This window comes from Tamandua tetradactyla, chromosome 20, assembly GCF_023851605.1.
Source record: "Tamandua tetradactyla isolate mTamTet1 chromosome 20, mTamTet1.pri, whole genome shotgun sequence".
Lineage (NCBI taxonomy): Eukaryota > Metazoa > Chordata > Mammalia > Pilosa > Myrmecophagidae > Tamandua > Tamandua tetradactyla.
Window position 1 is genome coordinate 59,417,763 of NC_135346.1, and position 19,295 is coordinate 59,437,057.

The window sequence follows — 19,295 nt, forward strand, 5'->3', positions numbered from 1 at the left end:
CTCCATAAGCGGAGGAGGAAGATGCAAAACTTCCCAGCGCGTTGGTTTGGAAGTCTGGAGTCCTCAGTTCCAGGCCAATCCCGGTGACCTGTTGGGTGGCGCCTGGAGCCTCAGTTTCTCGGGATACCGTGAGGGGTCCCGAGGGAGCTCCCGAGGGCAGCAGGAACGCAGCCCCGGCGGCCCGGCGCTCCCGCGTGGTGCCTCTACCCGCGGAACGTTGGGCGCCGCGGCTCCCGGGAGCCGACGACGCGGCCGGACTGACGGACCCAGCGGACCGAGGGGCGGGGCGGACAGGCCTGGGCGGGGCGGGAGGCGGAGGCGCCGCAGAGGCGCCGCGTAGGCCGGGGAGGCCGGCTCGGCCGCGGCTGCGAGCGTGAGTCCCATGCGCCGCCGCCTCCCCCGACGATGTTCCCCTCCCGGAGAAAAGCGGCGCAGCTACCCTGGGAGGATGGCAGGTGAGCGGCGGCGGCCGGTCCGGGGCCTGGCCTCCGGGGCGTCACTCGCTTCCAGGCCGCCCTGCGGAGTTTGCAGAGCCGGGCCGCCGCGTCTCAGTCTCTGCTGGTTCCCTCTGTGGGTCCCTGGCTCTCAGTGTAGGTCTGAGACTCGGTCACCCCGCGGATCTCTGTGTCTCTGCGGGTCCTTGTCCGTTCATCTCTCTTTGTTTCGGTTCCTCTTTTTGAAAGTCTTGTCTCATTTTGGATCGCTTTTGTGTCTGTGTTTTTCCATTGGCCTCTGTTTATCTTCGTGCGGGTCTGACTCCGTTGGCCTCTCAGTGGATCTCTATCTTTCCGTCTGACCCTGTCTGTCTGATGCTGACCTCTGGAGGGTCCTTATTCCGTGTCTGTGGTCTCTGCCTTCCCCATCACACCCTTGTGACCCTAGACCCGCCCCTCCCGCCTTCCCCAACCCTTGCTGACCGCCCAGAACAGACAGGAGTTCTGGTATGTTCTAGGCACTCCGCGCGCAGACATTGGTTCACTCCGCACGCAGACATTGGTTCACTCCAACACACAGACATTGGTTCACTCCGCACGCAGACATTAGTTCACTCCAACACACAGACATTAGTTCACCCTGCACGCAGACATTAGTTCACTCCGCACGCAGACATTGGTTCACTCCGCACACAGACATTAGTTCACTCCAACACACAGACATTGGTTCACTCCGCACACAGACATTGGTTCACTCCAACACACAGACATTGGTTCACTCCGCACGCAGACATTAGTTCACTCCGCACGCAGACATTAGTTCACTCCGCACGCAGACATTAGTTCACTCCAACACACAGACATTGGTTCACTCCAACACACAGACATTAGTTCACTCCAACACACAGACATTGGTTCACTCCGCACACAGACATTGGTTCACTCCGCACGCAGACATTGGTTCACTCCAACACACAGACATTAGTTCACTCCGCACACAGACATTAGTTCACTCCGCACACAGACATTGGTTCACTCCGCACACAGACATTGGTTCACTCCGCACGCAGACATTGGTTCACTCCAACACACAGACATTAGTTCACTCCGCACACAGACATTAGTTCACTCCGCACACAGACATTAGTTCACTCCGCACGCAGACATTGGTTCACTCCAACACACAGACGTTGGTTCACTCCGCACGCAGACATTAGTTCACTCCGCACGCAGACATTAGTTCACTCCGCACGCAGACATTGGTTCACTCCGCACACAGACATTGGTTCACTCCGCACGCAGACATTGGTTCACTCCGCACGCAGACATTGGTTCACTCCAACACACAGACATTGGTTCACTCCAACACACAGACATTAGTTCACTCCGCACGCAGACATTGGTTCACTCCGCACACAGACATTGGTTCACTCCGCACACAGACATTGGTTCACTCCGCACGCAGACATTGGTTCACTCCAACACACAGACATTAGTTCACCCTGCACGCAGACATTAGTTCACTCCGCACGCAGACATTGGTTCACTCCGCACGCAGACATTGGTTCACTCCAACACACAGACATTAGTTCACCCTGCACGCGGACATTAGTTCACTCCGCACGCGGACATTAGTTCACTCCGCACACAGACATTAGTTCACTCCAACACACAGACATTAGTTCACCCTGCACTCAGACATTAGTTCACTCCGCACGCGGACATTAGTTCACTCCGCACGCAGACATTAGTTCACTCCAACACACAGACGTTGGTTCACTCTGCACGCAGACATTAGTTCACTACGCACGCAGACATTAGTTCACTCCGGACGCAGACATTGGTTCACTCCGCACGCAGACATTAGTTCACTCCGCACGCAGACATTGGTTCACTCCAACACACAGACATTAGTTCACTCCGCACACAGACATTGGTTCACTCCGCACACAGACATTAGTTCACTCCGCACACAGACATTGGTTCACTCCGCACACAGACATTAGTTCACTCCGCACACAGACATTAGTTCACTCCGCACACAGACATTAGTTCACTCCACACACAGACATTAGTTCACTCCGCACGCAGACGTTGGTTCACTCCGCACACAGATGTTGGTTCACTCCGCACACAGACATTAGTTCACTCCACACGCAGACATTAGTTCACTCCGCACACAGACATTGGTTCACTCCGCACGCAGACATTGGTTCACTCCAACACACAGACATTAGTTCACTCCGCACACAGATATTGGTTCACTCCGCACACAGACATTAGTTCACTCCGCACACAGACATTGGTTCACTCCGCACACAGACATTAGTTCACTCCGCACACAGACATTAGTTCACTCCGCACACAGACATTAGTTCACTCCGCACACAGACATTAGTTCACTCCACACGCAGACATTAGTTCACTCCGCACGCAGACATTGGTTCACTCCGCACACAGACGTTGGTTCACTCCGCACACAGACGTTGGTTCACTCCGCACACAGACGTTGGTTCACTCCGCACACAGACGTTGGTTCACTCCACACACAGACGTTAGTTCACTCCGCACACAGACATTAGTTCACTCCACACGCAGACATTAGTTCACTCCGCACACAGACATTGGTTCACTCCGCGCGCAGACATTGGTTCACTCCAACACACAGACGTTGGTTCACTCCGCGCGCAGACATTGGTTCACTCCAACACACAGACGTTGGTTCACTCCGCACGCAGACATTAGTTCACTCCGCACACAGACATTAGTTCACTCCGCACGCAGACATTAGTTCACTCCGCACGCAGACATTAGTTCACTCCGCACGCAGACATTAGTTCACTCCGCACGCAGACATTAGTTCGCTCCAACACACAGACATTGGTTCGCTCCAACACACAGACATTAGTTCACTCTGCACACAGACGTTGGTTCACTCCGCACACAGACATTGGTTCACTCCACACACAGACATTAGTTCACTCCGCACACAGACATTAGTTCATTTCCGGAGCCGGTGAACCTGAATGGGGCTTGCCTCCTTGTCTTAGGTGTGAGCTTAGCTGAACCTCCCCTAGTGTTGTTCTCATTAAAGCAGAGTGGGGGGAAGCTATTTGTCTTGCTTAGGTTTGTGGGTGTCTCACGTGCGACAGCAACACGTGAGACATGCCTAGAAAACCTCCCACCCAGAATACCTGAAAGTGGTGAATGACGTCTCTTTTCTTGTGGGTCTCTTAAGGTTTCCAGGTACCAAAGTATTCTAGAATTTAGTGGGCACAACTGTTTACTTTTGAGAATTTTGCAGACTTGGTGTTGAAATAAGAAGACTGGAATATAATAGGAAGTGCGGAGCCAGGACTGGGCAGGAATCCTCTTTAATAGCCGTTTGACTGAAAACAGCCCACTTAATACTCTGACCTCAGTTTTTCCATTTCTGGAATGGGGATCATAGTATCTACTCTGCATGGCTGTGTGAGGATTAAAGGGAAAACCCTTGGCACCCTGTGTGCACAGAGGAGGTGCCAGTTGTCTTCTAGTTAACGTTGCAAATTTGAGATGCTGTAACCAGAATAGCTGAGTATTCAAACTGTGTATCATTAAGGATACAAGGGAAGAAATGAAAGGTAAAGGAGGAGTATTTCCATTTCCTGATCCATTTCCATGAGCCTTTGGAACAGTAGTGTCTGAAAAATTTGCTGATGTGAACTCTCTACTTCTGACACATGATTACAAAGATCCATACAACAAATGCGTACAACGAAAGAGGGCTGGCTCTGGAGCCAGCTTACCTGGGCTTGAATCCCCCTCCAACTAGCCATGGGATCAGATAGATAAAGGAGACAGGGTCTCATCTGGGCTGCCCCTCAGACCCAGGGTTGCCTGAGAGCAGTTGGGACTACACGTCTAGAGCTTGCCACTAGGTGGCGCCAGGAGCAGCTGTTCTTATTCCCAGTGTCCTGGGAAACTGGACTCTGGGCGCTTAGTTCAGTTGCTCAGAGCACAGGATGAGAGTGGCAATGGGGACATGAGCCTGACAGGAAGGGGAAGCTGGGTGGAAGAAACAGCATGTGTGAGAGCTTTGGATGCCCAACCCATGTCCTGTGCCTGGTAATGGTCACTGCTTTCCCCCCTGAAGGTGGGATATTACTCCATGTCCATCTCCCAGGTCTCCACCCCACCCCCAGAAAGAGTCCAGAGAGCACGGGAGAATCTATAGAGGTTCCACCCTTCCCTGGCTACTCTCAGGCCTGGGTTCTGTTCCTTCCCAGCGAAAATCACCACGACAGAACAATGGGGGGTAAGTCCAGCCCTGTGAGGGTGGCCTGCAGGGTCAGCCCCCAGCTGCGGGTGGGGCCTGGGCCTGGCTATAGGGCTGCCTGGTTTCCAGGCTAGCAGTTGTGCTTATGGAGAAAGGTTTGTCTGGCTCTTGTATGTGACTGAAAGCCTGCCCAGCCTGCTTTAACCCTTCCTTTAACGCAGCATGCTTTCTTCTGTCTGACCTGTGCAAGAGTCCTAGAAATAAATCACATGTGGTCTGAGCCCATGCATAACTATGGGAAAGACAAGCAGGGGCACAGGTAGTTATAAAATAGTAAGTGCTTTAAAGAGAGTCATATCAGATACCATAGGAGAACAAAGGAGGGAGCACATATCTCAGTCCAGAGAGGTGTTTGGGTGAGGACATGGCTGGCCCTGGAGGATCAATGGGGGCTTCCAGGCATGTATAATAAGGAAGGGCATTTCAGGCAGAAGCAGCAGCTTGTGTGAAGCATGGAGCAGGAATAACTATGATGAGTGGCAAAGCTCTGAGTTCCATGGTTAATATTCTGGGTGATGGGTGGGGAGGAACTGGAGATGGAGCCAGGTCACAGAGAGCTTTACCTGTCAGGCAATGCACGTGGCCTTTATCTTCCAAGCCCCAAAGAATATTATCCATGAGATTGAAGGGTCTGAGCAGGGCAAAGACCAGGTAAGGCATACGTTGAAAAAAGAGGCAGTGGGTAAGGGTGGATCAGAGAGGAATTTAGGAGATAGAATCGGAACCACCTGATAGCTCATTGGTGACTCTTAGAGATTATAAAATAGATTCTTTCACAGATTATGTCAAGGAAGAAGTATAGGGGTAACTCTCCTTCTTTTGGGTGCCTCAGCCCTTTCTCAGTATCCTCAGGAACTTCCAAAGAGAGGGACAGATAAATTAGGTGATTTCCACATGTTGCTTTGTACTTTTTAACCTATCAGGTGGGCTCTCCCAGCACCACCGTCCTGTATGATAGTCCCCTGTCCTTTAGTTTCTGAAATGGGGCTGGGTACTTCTCTATCTTTTGTCTCTCATCTTTTCCCATGGGCTGTCCCTTGGGTTGAGACTTTGAAACTCATTCAGTGAACTGCCGCTGTCAGTTTAGGCCTTGCATTGGTTGGGGAGGAGATCGATCTTCCCAGAGTAAACATTGGTCATTTCACCTGGGACTGATGCTGCCCCCTCATATCTGTTCAGCTTAAGAAGTAGGAGGAAGCCAAGGTTGCTGCTGGGCCTGAATCTGTAGAGCATGTGGTTTGTGAGTGGGATGTTCCTCTCAAAGGTGGGTCCCCTAGCGTTGGCTCATGACACCAAGCCACTGTCCTGGGAAGAGGTGAGTGCAAGAGAAGAGGAGCCTCGTCCCTGCCCTTGAGCAGCTCATGGTCTGACCAGGACTCAGAAAGAGAGCAGTGAGGAATAAGGGCAGCCCTGTGACCCGACAGTGGTTGGAGGACTTCCTGGAAGTGGGGTGGCATGGGCTGGAGAGGTAGGCAGGATTCTGATGCATGGGTAGTGGCCTGAACAAAAGCACTGATGTTGCTTCTGTACTAACTGTCAGGTGCTTGGGCTGGGCCAGCCGTGTGTGCCTGACAAATGGGGAGGCTAGAGAAGGGGTGTGTCCTTCTGACTCTGTCCCTGCTCTTGTCCCAGGTCCAGGTTGCTCCCCAGCGGCCTCCCACGAAAATGCTCCGTCTTCCACCTCTTTGTGGCCTGCCTCTTACTGGGCTTCTTCTCCCTGCTCTGGCTTCAGCTCAGCTGCTCTGGTGACGTGGCCTGGGCAGCCCGGGGACAAGGGCAGGAGACCTCGGGCCCGCCCCGGGCCTGCCCCCCGGAGCTGCCCCCTGAGCACTGGGAAGAAGACGAGTCATGGGGTCCACATCGCCTGGCGGTGCTAGTGCCTTTCCGTGAACGCTTCGAGGAGCTCCTGGTCTTCGTGCCCCACATGCACCGCTTCCTGAGCAGGAAGAAGATCCAGCACCACATCTATGTGCTCAATCAGGTGGACCACTTCAGGTAGGGCCTGCCTCCCAGGTCCACGCCGTGCCCTCTCAGGGCTGGCTCCCTTTTCTGGCATCACTCCTGTGAGAGGCCACTTGGGGTGGTGGCAGTAGGGGAGGGTTGGGGGCGGCAGACCTCAGCCCACTGAGTGTGCTGGGAATCTTTGGGGAGAATTTGAGGGGCCGAGAGGACCCTGATCTGATTTTAATTTTGCCAAGACCACTGTGGCTGCTGCTGAATGTGGAGTAGATTGTGCTAGAATGAGAGAGGAAGGAGGGAGACCAATTGGATGATCATGGCAGTCGTTGAAGATGACAGTGGCTTGGCGAGAGTGCTGGAAGGGGAGGTAGAAAGCAGGGAGGTGGATGGACTGGATTTTGGGGCTGGGGAAAGGGAAGGTCAAGCCACTACTTAAGGTTATTCACAGTCTATCTTAGTTTCCTTTGGCTTTGTAAAAAAGTATCACAAACTGCGTGGCTTAAAACAATAGAAATTTATTCCCTCCCAGTTCCAGAGGCCAGAAGCCTGAAATCAAGGTAGTGACAGGCTGTGCTCCCTCGGAAGGCTCTAGGGGAGAATCCTTTCTGGTCCCATCCCTCTTCTAGTGTTCCTTGGCCTTGAGCATTCATTGGATTGTGGCTGCACCACTCTAGTCTTTTCACGTGGCTTTCTCTCTGAGTCTCTCTGTGTCCTCTCCACTTCTTGCAGAGATACCAGTCACTGGATTTAGGGCCCACCTTAACCCAGTATGAGCTCATCTTAATTTAAATAATTCCACCCACAAAGAGCCTGTTTCCAAATCGGTCACATTCTGAGGCTCTGGGTGGACATGAATTGGAGGTTGGGGGGACACTATTTAACCCAATACAATCTGGCATTATCCCTAAATCCTTGCAGTTACCCAAAACAGCACCTTCTGTGATCACAGTGCAGGCATCTCATGTTCTAACCCCCATTTCCTTTTTTCCAGCTTATTTCCTCTGGAAGATGGTCTCCCACAATCCTTAGGCCCTAGCAGGGATGCATGATCCTCCTTCTTTTTCACCACCCCCATCCTCTTGGTCCTCACTTTCTCCTTACCTAACTTGGATTCCATGATCCATCCTTAAAATCACTCCCTGGCACACACCCTTAACGCCCTTGCCCAGTTCTGTCCGGTAAAACCGCAACCTGACCAACTCCCACTCAGTCTACTCCACACTTGCACCCAGGCAGCTGAATGTAGCTGGAGAAAATCATCGGTATGCATGGCCTCACCCCCAGTGAACCTTAACCTGGGAAGGCCCCAAGTGCTGCCTGGAGACCTCATGTTCCTCCAGTCCACGTGCCCCTCCCCTGGCCATGTGTCACAGCTTCTCTCCTCACACCTGGAAGAGCATTTCCCCTCTCCTCACACCCAGCTGATAGCTTTGCTTCCCCTTGCACTGAGTAAACAGAACCAGTGGACGAGAGCTTTACAAGCCCCCAGCCACATCTCCTCACTCTCAGCTTCTGTCCACATCCATCTTTCTTCCTTCCTGTAACTGGAATGAAGTGCCCCAGCTCCTATCCAAAGCCAGCTCGTCCACTTGAGCTTTCTGGCCTCTGCTTCTCTCCCACTTAACCTCACTCCAGCATTGACCCTTCTCCATGAACAGTTGTTTTGTCTTTCCTGAAACATTTGTATCAGCATGCAAATATACTGAAATAGTTCCTGTCTAAAAAAGGAAGAAAAAAAACAACAGCTCCCTTTTGATTCCATACCCCCCCACAGTTATTGCCCCATTTTTCTGCTCCTCTTTATAGTAAAACTCCAAGAAAGAGTTGTTTTTACTTGCCTCCTCCTCCTTCTCTCGCCTCATTCTCTCTTTTTTTAAAATTTTTGGTTTATTTTAAAAAGTCAACCTTAAACATAAATGTAATAAAAACAATAGCTCTAACAATCACAGATGCCTCTACAAAATAAATATCATGGAAGTTAAAACATACATATAAAGCTTTACTGTTAACTATTCTGTATCTCCTAAATAACTTTAAACCCTGCTACCCCCAGCAAAAGAATAGTGTCACATGTGCAAACCTTTTACGTTCTTGCAGTGTTGTAGTTACCCTCTGTTATTGCTGCTACATTATAAGCATAAGGTTCTCATATTTTCCTAAACCTAAATGAAAAATAACTAGGAATTGCACTTTTATGATCCAAATTCTGGTTCAGTTATACTCAAGTCTGTAACTGCCATAATATACAGCAGAAAACTACCTCTCAACCCACCCAAACACCAAAAAAAAAAAATCTTTTGGTTATGGTACCCTTGCTAAATGTAGAAAGATATACCAGATATACTTATTTAATACTTGTAGTTTAGGTTATATACTGGTATATAAAGTACTTTAATATTTTTCACTCAAATCAGGGCGTAACCACACAATATTAAATTCTAAAAAGAGAACTCGCAGGAGATCCTTTACAAAACAAAAGTCAAAAGGTTTAAAACACAAGACTAGTCATTCACATTCTAGAGCAATTCAAGTTCTACAGTCATTAAAATATACATTAAATACCTATCTCATTCTCTCTTAAACACATGCCACTAGACTATTTATCCCCATCAGGATGCTGAAACAGCTGTCCTTGTTACCACTGACCTTCACTTTAAGCCAAAGGCCAGTTCTCAGCCTCATCCTCTAGACCTGTCAGCAGTGTCCATCAGGTGAATTCGTTCTTCTTAAAATACCTCCATGTGGCTTCTGGGACATCACTCTCTGGTTCTCTTCCTTCTTCACTGGCCACCCTTTCTCATCTCCTTTGCTGATTCTTCTTCATTTCCCTGGTTGCTCAACAACAGTGTCCTTTGGGGCTCAGTGCATTGGCATCCCTCCTTTTCTAATACAGCTGCTCACGGGGTGTCTTGTCCAGTCCTGTAGCCTTAAATCCCATCTGTACTCCAGTGATTCCCACACCTTTATCCCCAGCTGCGACCACTCCCCTAAACGCCATAGTTGCCCACCCAGCTACCTGTGCAGCTCCTTCATTTGGCGGGCGCAGAGACATCTCAGGCTTAATCTGATCAAAACTGAGTTATTTTATGTACACCAAACCTGCCCTCCCCCTCTCACTCCCCAGACTTCCCCCTTTCAGGGAAGGGAATATCTATGCCTCCAGTAGTTGCTTAGGCCAAAAAACCTTGGAGTCATCCTCAACTCCTTTATTTCTCTCACACCCCATATCTAATTTATCAGCAAATCTTCTAGGCTCAGAGTTTCAAAGTCATCCAGAGTCTGCCTACTTCTCGTCCTCTCCACTGCTGCCTCCCTAAGCTAGACCCCCATCATTGCTTGCCTAAATTTTTATACTAGCCTCTCAGCTGACATTCTTCTCAGCACACCACGTGGAATGATGTTGTTGAAACCTAAATCAAATCACATCATGCCTCTTCTTTAAACCCTCCAGCGGCTTCCATCTCTCTCAGACTACAGATCAAAGCTGACCAAATCCTGTACCACTCAGCCCCATTTTCTCCATCCCCCTTCACTCATTGCTCAGCCATGCTAGTATCTGCTCTCAGCCTTTGCAGTGGCTGTTCGCTCTGCTTGGAGCTGTGTTTCCCCCTGATTTCCTTGGGGCTCATTACCTCAGCCCCCTGGTTTCTGCTCAAATGTCCTATTACTCTGGTCCTCCCTGACAATGCTGTCTAAAAAAACAGCTGCCCCCAAGCACTCCTTTATCCCCCTTGCCCTTTACTTTGTTCCACAGTACTTCCCACCCTCTGGCTTATTACCTATTTGCTGATTCATTTTTGTCTCTTTTTGAATGTAAGTTTCCTTGAGGGCAGGGATTTTGTTTTTTTGCTGCTGTAGCCAATGTGTTGAATGGTTTCTGGCAGATTGTGAGGGTTTAGTACATCTTTGTGAGATGGAAGTGTAGGTGGGCAGGCAGCACTCAGTGCAGCGCAGTACTAAGTGCTTGGGGAGTCCTGGTGAGTGCTGTGGAGAAGAGTCTGTCACCCAGAGCTCAGGGGTGAGCCGTTGTGCAAGCCAGCTCGCCACCCTCTTGCCCAGCCTCGGCTGCCCTGCACAGGTTCAACCGGGCGGCGTTAATCAACGTGGGCTTCCTGGAGAGTGGCAACAGCACAGACTACATCGCCATGCATGACGTGGATCTGCTCCCACTCAATGAGGAGCTGGACTATGGCTTCCCTGAGGCCGGGCCCTTCCACGTGGCCTCCCCAGAGCTCCACCCACTCTACCACTACAAGACTTATGTCGGCGGCATCCTGCTGCTCTCCAAGCAGCACTACCAGCTGGTGAGGCCCGGTCTAGCCTGCTCTGCTCCAAGTGCGGGGTGGAGGCAGCTAGCAGAGCATGGCAGCCATCCTGGGGTCCAGTCGATGGAGTGTTGGCCAGGGTGGCCTAGGAGCAGCCCGTGGATGAGAGGAGCAAGAATGGACCCTCCAGTCAGGGAGGATGCGGCTGTAGGAACAGAACCCCCTATCCAGACTAGCTTAAGAAAATGGGAAATTTGTTGGCTCTCAAAATGAAAAGGTCTGGGCAGGAAGTACAGGGTGGGAGATTTGGCTGCAGGTGTTACTTGCCTGGCCTCTCAAACAATGTCGCTAGGACATCATTTCTCGTCCCACATTGCTTGGCTCTATCTTCCCTCTGTCCCGTTCCTTTTCAGACCTGCAGGGTTTAGGGGGTTCTCATAGCTGCACCCAGCATCCAGCTAGATTTAAGTCTGAAGGAAGATGGAGCCTCCTTCCCCAGGAGTCCAAACTGGATCACACTGACTCCTGATTGGCCTGACTGGAGTCCTGGGCCCATCCCTGAATCAGGTCCCTGTACCAGTGGTTGGGGTGGAGGCAGGATTAGGAGGAACTGAGTGGCTTGAGTCTTAGTCTCCTGCTCCTCTTCAAGCCATGACTGAAGTTGGGTTTGTGTAATTGGAGCCCCTGACCAGGTGGCAAAAATAGGTGCCTACCATAAGGCCAGTATCCACGCACAGCGGAAGAGACCAGGGCAGGCCCACCCCAGGGGAAATGGGAGTATGGCAGTGCCCTGGGAGAATGAACAGGTGATGCTTTGTATCTCTGTGCCAGTGCAATGGGATGTCCAACCGCTTTTGGGGCTGGGGCCGTGAAGATGATGAGTTCTACCGACGCATAAAAGGAGCTGGGCTCCAGGTAAAACTTCTCCCCTTCCCAGCACCCCGGGGTCCGGTCCCAGTCCAGGCCCTGGCTTGCAGTAACCCTCTAACCAGACCCTTGCTCTCTGGGCTAAGTCTCCTCTTCTGTGAACTGGGAATGCAGACCCCTGCCGTGGCCTCCGGAAGCCTTCTCTCGGAGCTCCAGGGTGTTGCTGCCTGACACCGACTTTCTTGGGCCCCCTCAGCTTTTCCGCCCTTCGGGAATCACAACTGGGTACAAGACTTTTCACCACGTGCATGACCCAGCCTGGCGGAAGAGAGACCAGAAGCGCATTGCAGCTCAAAAACAGGTGCTGGCCGGTCCCCTCATTTGGGACAGATGGGAGGTTATGTGGGGAGCCAGCAGGCCCGACAGGCCCAGGCATTTCACCAAGTTCTACTTAGGCCCAGTGGCCTTGTCCTCCCCTCCTTGCCCCCAGGGCAGTTAACAGGCATTCTGCTTGGGCACTGTGCCCTTCTCTGGTGGTTGCCATTGGTGACTATGGGTCAGCAGAACCTCAGGGTCCGTATCGGTTGGGGAGTAGGAGGAACGTTCAGCTGAAGGCACCAGAATCCCAGTCACCTGTGACACTGGCCCAGCCCTCAAACTGCCTCTTTTCTAGGAGGCATATTAATTAGTCCAACAGGAAGATTCCTGCTCCACTGCTAATTAGTGGGGTGCAGCCATGGGCAGGAGACTTTGCATCTCTGAGCTCTGTTTCTCCTCTTTTCAGGGGATCACAGACCCTCTGGTGATGAGGTTGTGTGGGCTAAGTGGATGGCTATACCCAGGAAACCCTGAGTACATGCTCTTTCCTCCTTCTTTCCCCAGGAGCAGTTCAAGGTGGACCGGGAGGGAGGCCTGAGCACTGTCAAGTACCACGTGGATTCCCGCACCGCTCTAGCTGTGGGCGGTGCCCCCTGCACTGTACTCAATATCATGTTGGACTGTGATAAGGCTGCCACCCCGTGGTGCACATTTGGCTGAGTTGGCTACGCAGGAAGGAAACCTGTGTCATTGGGCCCAGGACAGAGCCTCAGCCAGGGCCTAGCTCCCATAGGATGTGGAGTGGCCTGAGGCAACAGACAGCAAGCCATAAGTTTGCAGCAGTCTTGCCCGAAGGCAGGTTTGAGCTGGGACAGGACACGCATGATGTCTGGGATACTGCCAGCAATAAACAGTGATCGGAGAGAAGCTGGGGTGGCTCCCGACTGGGACTGCCTGCTCTGCCTGCCTGTTTGCCCTGTTCTGCCCTCTCCTTGATGTGTTGAGACTTGAGGGCAATGGGGAGGAGTTCCTGGGGCCAGAGTGGTGGAATAGAACAGCCTCTGGTCAGCCTAACCTTGTTTCTTTCCTGCCGGCCCTCTTCGTGTGGAGTGTAGAAGCCAGGCCAGGACGATAGGGAAGGTCAGTACTCCAGAAACCAGAGTACAAGCCACATATTATGGGAACAGCTGATACTTGGCTCTAGCCCACCATGCAGACATGTAGGCCTGATGTGGCCAGGTCTTCTCATTTTTTCAAAACAAACTGGAATTCTGGATTCTTAAGTGAAATCTGATTTGTAAATGATAGCAGCATTAAAAAAAATATGGCAGGTCAAACCAAATGTGTTGTGGGCCACTAGTTCATCACCTTTGACCTAGGAAATGGAATGGGGAAAAAGAAGATACCTCTCGGAGTTATGGGCTAGCAAGAAATTGGTACAGGAGTAGGAGTGACAAGTCTGGGGAGACTTAGAGTGGGAGGAGAAGCCCAAGGTCCCTGTACCACTTCCCTTTCCCCCAACTCTGCCCCTTTCAGCTCCTTGCTGTCCAACTGGGTGGTCCAGCCACCTCAGGCCCCATCTGGCTAGAGCTCTGAACCTCTGGAAATGGTCTGGCCTGAGTGCTGGACCTCTGGGAAGGGTGCTTTGTCCTACCTTGCTGAGGTGGAAACTGGGAGGTAGGCTACTGAAGAACTGGAGCCACAGATGGGTCTTGGGGCAGATGGGATGCACTGGCAATTACTTAGGTTGTGACCGAGAGGGAAGAGGAAGATGGGGAGAGAAGGCAGAGAATCACTGGAGGACTTCAAAAGCATGAGGGGAGGTTAGCAGTGGTCACCAAATGCCAAGGAGACCCAGGAGGAGGAGCCAAGTGAGACCAAGGGTTTGGAGAGTGGTCTTAAAGCTTAGAAGCATTTTGATGGAAGCCCAGGGCCAATGAGAGAGTGGGAGGGAAAGTGTCCTGCAAGGTGGAACACGCTTTCAAAGCATTGACCGTCAAAGATTTGGGGCAGAACTGAGAGGAAACCCTTGGGACCAGTTAAGTTTGGTGTGTGTAACAACAGGACATCTGAATTGCTGGAGAAGGAAGGGATTGAGCTCCCAGAGCTCAGGAGGGTGAAATCAGCTTTTGTCAAAAAAGACTCTTCTTAGGATGATCTCAGGGCTGCTGGGTGTAGTTGTGTGGATTGTGCCCTGCACAGCCTGTGCACAAGCCGAGAGAGATATATAAGCACAGATGGCTGGGGTGAAGATTCAGGCTCCACATGACTGTGAAGACATATAACCAAGGGCCCTTGTGATCCGAGATTAACCTTGGCCATCAGTTCAGCTTACAGTGGGAGGCTGATGAGAGGGACTTTCTCAATTGCTGGCTCAGGAGAGGAAAACGGGGTGTCTTCTATGTGCTTGTTATCTTGTGAATATCTTTTTATTATTTTGGTCTTGGAGCCCCTTAGAGTTGGTGGGAATGCATGTCACATCAAAGCCCCCAGCTCTCCAGTTGCCTGATACACAGACAGTCCTCAAAATGAAGAAGGTGGTGGAGGTTCTTTCTTTCCACCTGGCACAGGAGGAAGTGGAATGAGTAGAGCCTTGAAGAAATGAGAACCTCATCACCTCATGGGAATGCTGACTTGGCCTGGGCTGGGAGTGTAGCTGCATACCCCACACCCCGACATTCGTCCACAGCTGCTGCCACCGCCTCTGTCATCCGTGTTCCAGTGGGTGCTCTGGGACAGAGCTGATGCAGCCCAATCTGCAGCTCCCCATCACTGCCCACCTCTGGGACAGGACGTGAACTGAGTGGTGGTCAACACAGGGAGGAAGCAGATAGCTCCACTGCTTCCTCAGTGCCTCAGCTGCCCCCTCATGGAGAGGCACTATTATCCCTGCGTCCCTGGCCAGGTGCCCCAGCTGCCCCCTCATGGATGAAATGAGTCCAGGATGTAGGAGTACCTGGCGTGACCTTCGCCAACCCAGCCAATGTAAGACTAATAACTAGTACTTGCTGAGTATTAATCACATCCAAAATTCTTTACACTGGATTGTTTCATGTAGGCTTTCCTACTAAAGAACTAAGTGCTACTTAATCCATTTTATAGAGGAGGAAGGTGAAGCACAGAGAGGATAAGTAGCTTACTTGAGGTTACAGAGGTGATAAGCGGTGAAACCTGAGATTTGAGCTGGCTGGAATCTGTCTTCAGGGCCAGATTCCACCCGGCCCTCTAAAGCAAGTACTTGTGCACAAGACTCCCAGCAAACAAAGGCTGCTATAAAGCATGACATTCCAGAGGCTTAGAAGTTACCTTCCAGAAGTTGAGAACAGGCAAACAGGGTTAAATTCTTTACTGTACAGACATCCATTTGCCAAAAAAAAAAAAAAAGAATCTTGACACAGACAATAACTTTCACAAAAATGAACTCAAAATAGATCCTAGACCTGAATATAAACTGCAAGATGACAAAACTTCTAGAAGAAAACGAAAAAATATAGATGAACTTGGGTTTAAATACAATGCCAAAAGCATGTTCCATGGTAAAAAAATAAGTTGGAATTTTTTTTAATTTAAAATTTGTGGTCTGTGACAGACACAATCAAGAGAATGAAAAAAAAACAAACCGCAGATTGGGAAAAATGCATGCAAAACACATATTTGATTGGGGCGGGGGCTCTTACCCAAAATATACAAAGAACTCTTAAAACTCAACAATAACAAAACAACCGAACTTAAACATGGGCAAAAGAACAGACACCTCACCAGAGAAGTTATCCAGGTGGCAAAGATGATCAACATCTTTGCCATTAGGGGACAGCCAATTGAAACAATGAGATACCACTGCACACTTACTGGAGTGACTAGAAGTTTTTTTTAAAGCAAAAATCTGACAATGCTGGTGAGAATTCAGAGCAACTGGAGCTCTCTTCATGGCTGGTGGAAATGCAAAATGGTACAGCCACTTTGGAAGACGGTTTGGCAGTTTCATACAAGGCTAAACATCTTAGCATACAATGCAGCATTTGTGCTCCAACAGATTTGAAACATGTCCACACAGAAACCTGCATGTGAATATTTATAGCAGTTTTATTAATAATCACCGAAAACCAGAAGCAACCATGATGTTCTTCAATAAGTTAAAGGATAAACCATTGTTACATTCATACAATGGTATATTATTTAGCAATTAAAAGAAATGAGCTATCAAATCACAAAAAGACACGGAGCAAACTTGCACACATGTTGCTAAGTGAAAAACCAGTCTGAAAAGGCTACATAGATTTGATTCCAGCTACATGACATTCTGGAAAAGGCAAAACCATAGAGACAGTGAAAAGATTAGTGGTTGCCAGAGATTGGGGGGCAGGAGGAGGGTTGAATAGGTGAAGCACTGGGGAATTTTAGGTTGAAACAATTCTGTGTGATACTGTAATGGTGGATACACAACATTATGCACTTATCAAAACCCACAGAACCTTATAGCACAAAGAGTGGAACTTAATGTATACAAATTTTAAAAATACCATTTAGGAGGTTGGGGGAATCCCAGGAAAGAATGCAGAAGGTGACAAGAGAATCTAACTGTATTACAAATGTATGAAACAACCTCATTGGAGAGGGGGAGGGGAAAGTGCCAAGTTAAGTAATTTCAGGAATTATTGGAGTCTGTAAGACTAAAGGCAAAGGGAACTCCACATAAACAGTGTACTCTAGTTGAGAAAATTGTTTCTAACAGAGATATGGAGATACAGGTTAAGAATTCTGATACTACTATACCTGTTCACTAGAATTGAACGATTAAGCACATGGTTGGCAAATGGTGGAGCCATGTTCCTTATTGTTGGAACGGGACTTTACAGGTAAGCAAGGGGAGGAGGCCAGAATGACCCATGTGTTAATGGATTAGAGTTGAAGACATCAGTATGAATACACGTTTAGCCTAATATACAGATGTCTGCATATAAAATATTATATGTGTATACACGGGTCAGGAAGCAAACATGTGTTTCTTTGTTCTTTCAGCTAAGAGGGCCTAGAGGCAATGACACCCCAGTACAAATGAGCATACCTAGTGCTCAAATCTTAGTTTCTCATTTCAGTCTCCAATAAAAGGAACCAGGGCTCCTGGGAGAAAAGGCTGATTCTGGGACTGGGGCAGAAAACAGAGGAAATATACAAATGGAGCCTGGAGCATCTTACAGAGGCAGAAAATAAGAAAATGTTTTCAAAAATTGATGGGGGTGTGTCAAAGAAACACAGGAGCCAACTGAAAGAACTCCCGATGGCCAAAGTTGGAATGACTTGAGTAACAAGAATAAAGCAGTAACAAATTATAACCCAAAGTAAAAAAAATTAGTATCCATGAGTCCATTGTGGTTTAAAAAAAAAAAAAGACTGAATAAATAAGTAAATGGAGAGAAGAAACATCTTCCATACAGAATAATTCTTGTTCACTGCTCTATCTCCAGTACCTGAAGCACTGCCTGGCCTGCTTGGCAGGTTCTAGCCTGTGGCTTTAGCTGCTGTTGCTTAGGTTTCTACTTTCCCTGAAGATCTGGCACTGCACCTTGCCTCCCACATCTGGGTTTGACCCTCTTTGTTCAACTTGCCATTTCCACCTTGTTTACCTGTTTGCCAGCAGCTACCATGCTATCTGCCAGCCTTAATTCTGCTTCATTTAAGCTCATTTGAACCAATTCTCCTTTTAAGAACCAGTGGCCCACTCCTGGGATGAGCTAGGACCTGGCATTGTGGGATTGAGAAAGCTTTCTTGACCAAAAGGGGGAAAGAGAAATGAGACAAAATAAAGTATCAGGGGCTGAGAGATTTCAAACAGAGCCAAGAGGTTATCCTGGAGGTTATTCTTATGCATTATATAGACATTTCTTTTTAGTGTACGGTGTATTGGAATGGCTGGAGGGGAAGTACCTGAAACTGTTGAGCTGTGTCCAGTAGCCTTGATGCCTGAAGATGACTGAGTGTGTAATTATATAGCTTTCATGGTGCAACCATGTGATTGTGAAAACCTTGTGTCTGATGCTCCTTTTATCCAGGGTATGGACAGATGAGTAAAAAAGTAAGGATAAAAAAATAAATAATTTGGGGGATAAGGGGTAAAAAAGAAAATTGGGTAGAGGAAATACTATTGGTCAATGAGAGGGAGGGGTAAGGGGTATGGATGCATGGGTTTTTTCTTCTTTTTTTTTCTGAAGTGATGCAAATGTTCTAAAAATGGTCATGGTGATGAATACACAACTATGTCATGAATTGTGAGCCATTAATTGTGTCCTATAGTTGGACTGCATGTGTGAGATGATTTCTCAATTAAAAAAATAAAAAAGAACCAGAGGCTCCGTCCCCACGTGGCTCTGCTTACCTTTCCCTAATTAGCACAGCATTACGTTGAGCAGGTGCCCTGAAATGTCAGGTTCTGTCCCTCTGGGAACTTGCTAGAGCAGAGCCCAGTTCACAGGCCCAGTGTTAGGCATTTCCCTGAAAGCCCCTCGACCAGGACAAGCAAAAGCTGGAGCAGCTCAGAGAAGCTCGGTTCCTATCAGGCATGAAGTCAGTGGAAAACGCTGTGAAACCTCTGATTTTTTCTATTTGGAGTAGGGCTAGCCTGCCTCCCATGGTGACTTTTTCGCCCTCCCAACTGTGACCCACCCTGTGTCCTCATCTCAGGATCATCAGACTTCAGACAGACTTGGGGCCACAGCCCAGGAAGGGAGAAGTCTGTTCTGCTCCCTGGAGACTGAAGTGAGAAAGAGGTTCAGGAACAGTATTCTTGGCCCACGGAAGGTTTTCTTTTCACCCTTTTAGCCGGCAAAACCAGAAGGCAGCATCAAGATAACATTTTTGCCCAACCAGAACCATGCTTTTTGTACAATGGCCTAGAATCTCTCCCCTCCTGCCCCCCTGAATGGGACTCCACAGATTTTCTTTCACACTCTGTCCCATCCACCATTATTTTCTACCACTGCAGAAGACTCATTAACACGTAACTCAATTATGTTCCTTTTTAAGAAATGAAGTCAAGTCAGGAGGTGAAGAGGCAGGAATGGAAGAGCCAGTGAAAGTTGTCTGGGGAGGAGAGAAACCCCTGGGGTCAGCCAGGGTCATGGACCTGGAACTTTGGAC

General features: G+C 49.3%; 1 protein-coding gene across 1 annotated transcript; it reads left to right on the forward strand.

Annotated features, from left to right (window-relative positions):
• Positions 1-309: 309 nt before the first annotated feature.
• Positions 310-18,519, forward strand: B4GALT7 (beta-1,4-galactosyltransferase 7). Its single transcript, XM_077137801.1, has 6 exons — positions 310-455; positions 6,385-6,747; positions 10,790-11,015; positions 11,808-11,891; positions 12,100-12,204; positions 12,726-18,519. Exons 1-6 carry the CDS (start codon positions 406-408, stop codon positions 12,879-12,881), a joined length of 984 nt encoding a protein of 327 aa, XP_076993916.1. The 5' UTR covers positions 310-405; the 3' UTR covers positions 12,882-18,519.
• The last annotated feature ends 776 nt before the right edge of the window (positions 18,520-19,295 follow it).

Bases quoted from the DNA above. Each gene is read 5' to 3' on its own strand.
- B4GALT7 (XM_077137801.1), top strand. From the start codon at position 406: ATGTTCCCCTCCCGGAGAAAAGCGGCGCAGCTACCCTGGGAGGATGGC. The intron at 456-6,384 runs GTGAGCGGCGGC...CTCTTGTCCCAG, and splicing joins CTACCCTGGGAGGATGGCAG to GTCCAGGTTGCTCCCCAGCG. The intron at 12,205-12,725 runs GTGCTGGCCGGT...TTCTTTCCCCAG, and splicing joins GCATTGCAGCTCAAAAACAG to GAGCAGTTCAAGGTGGACCG.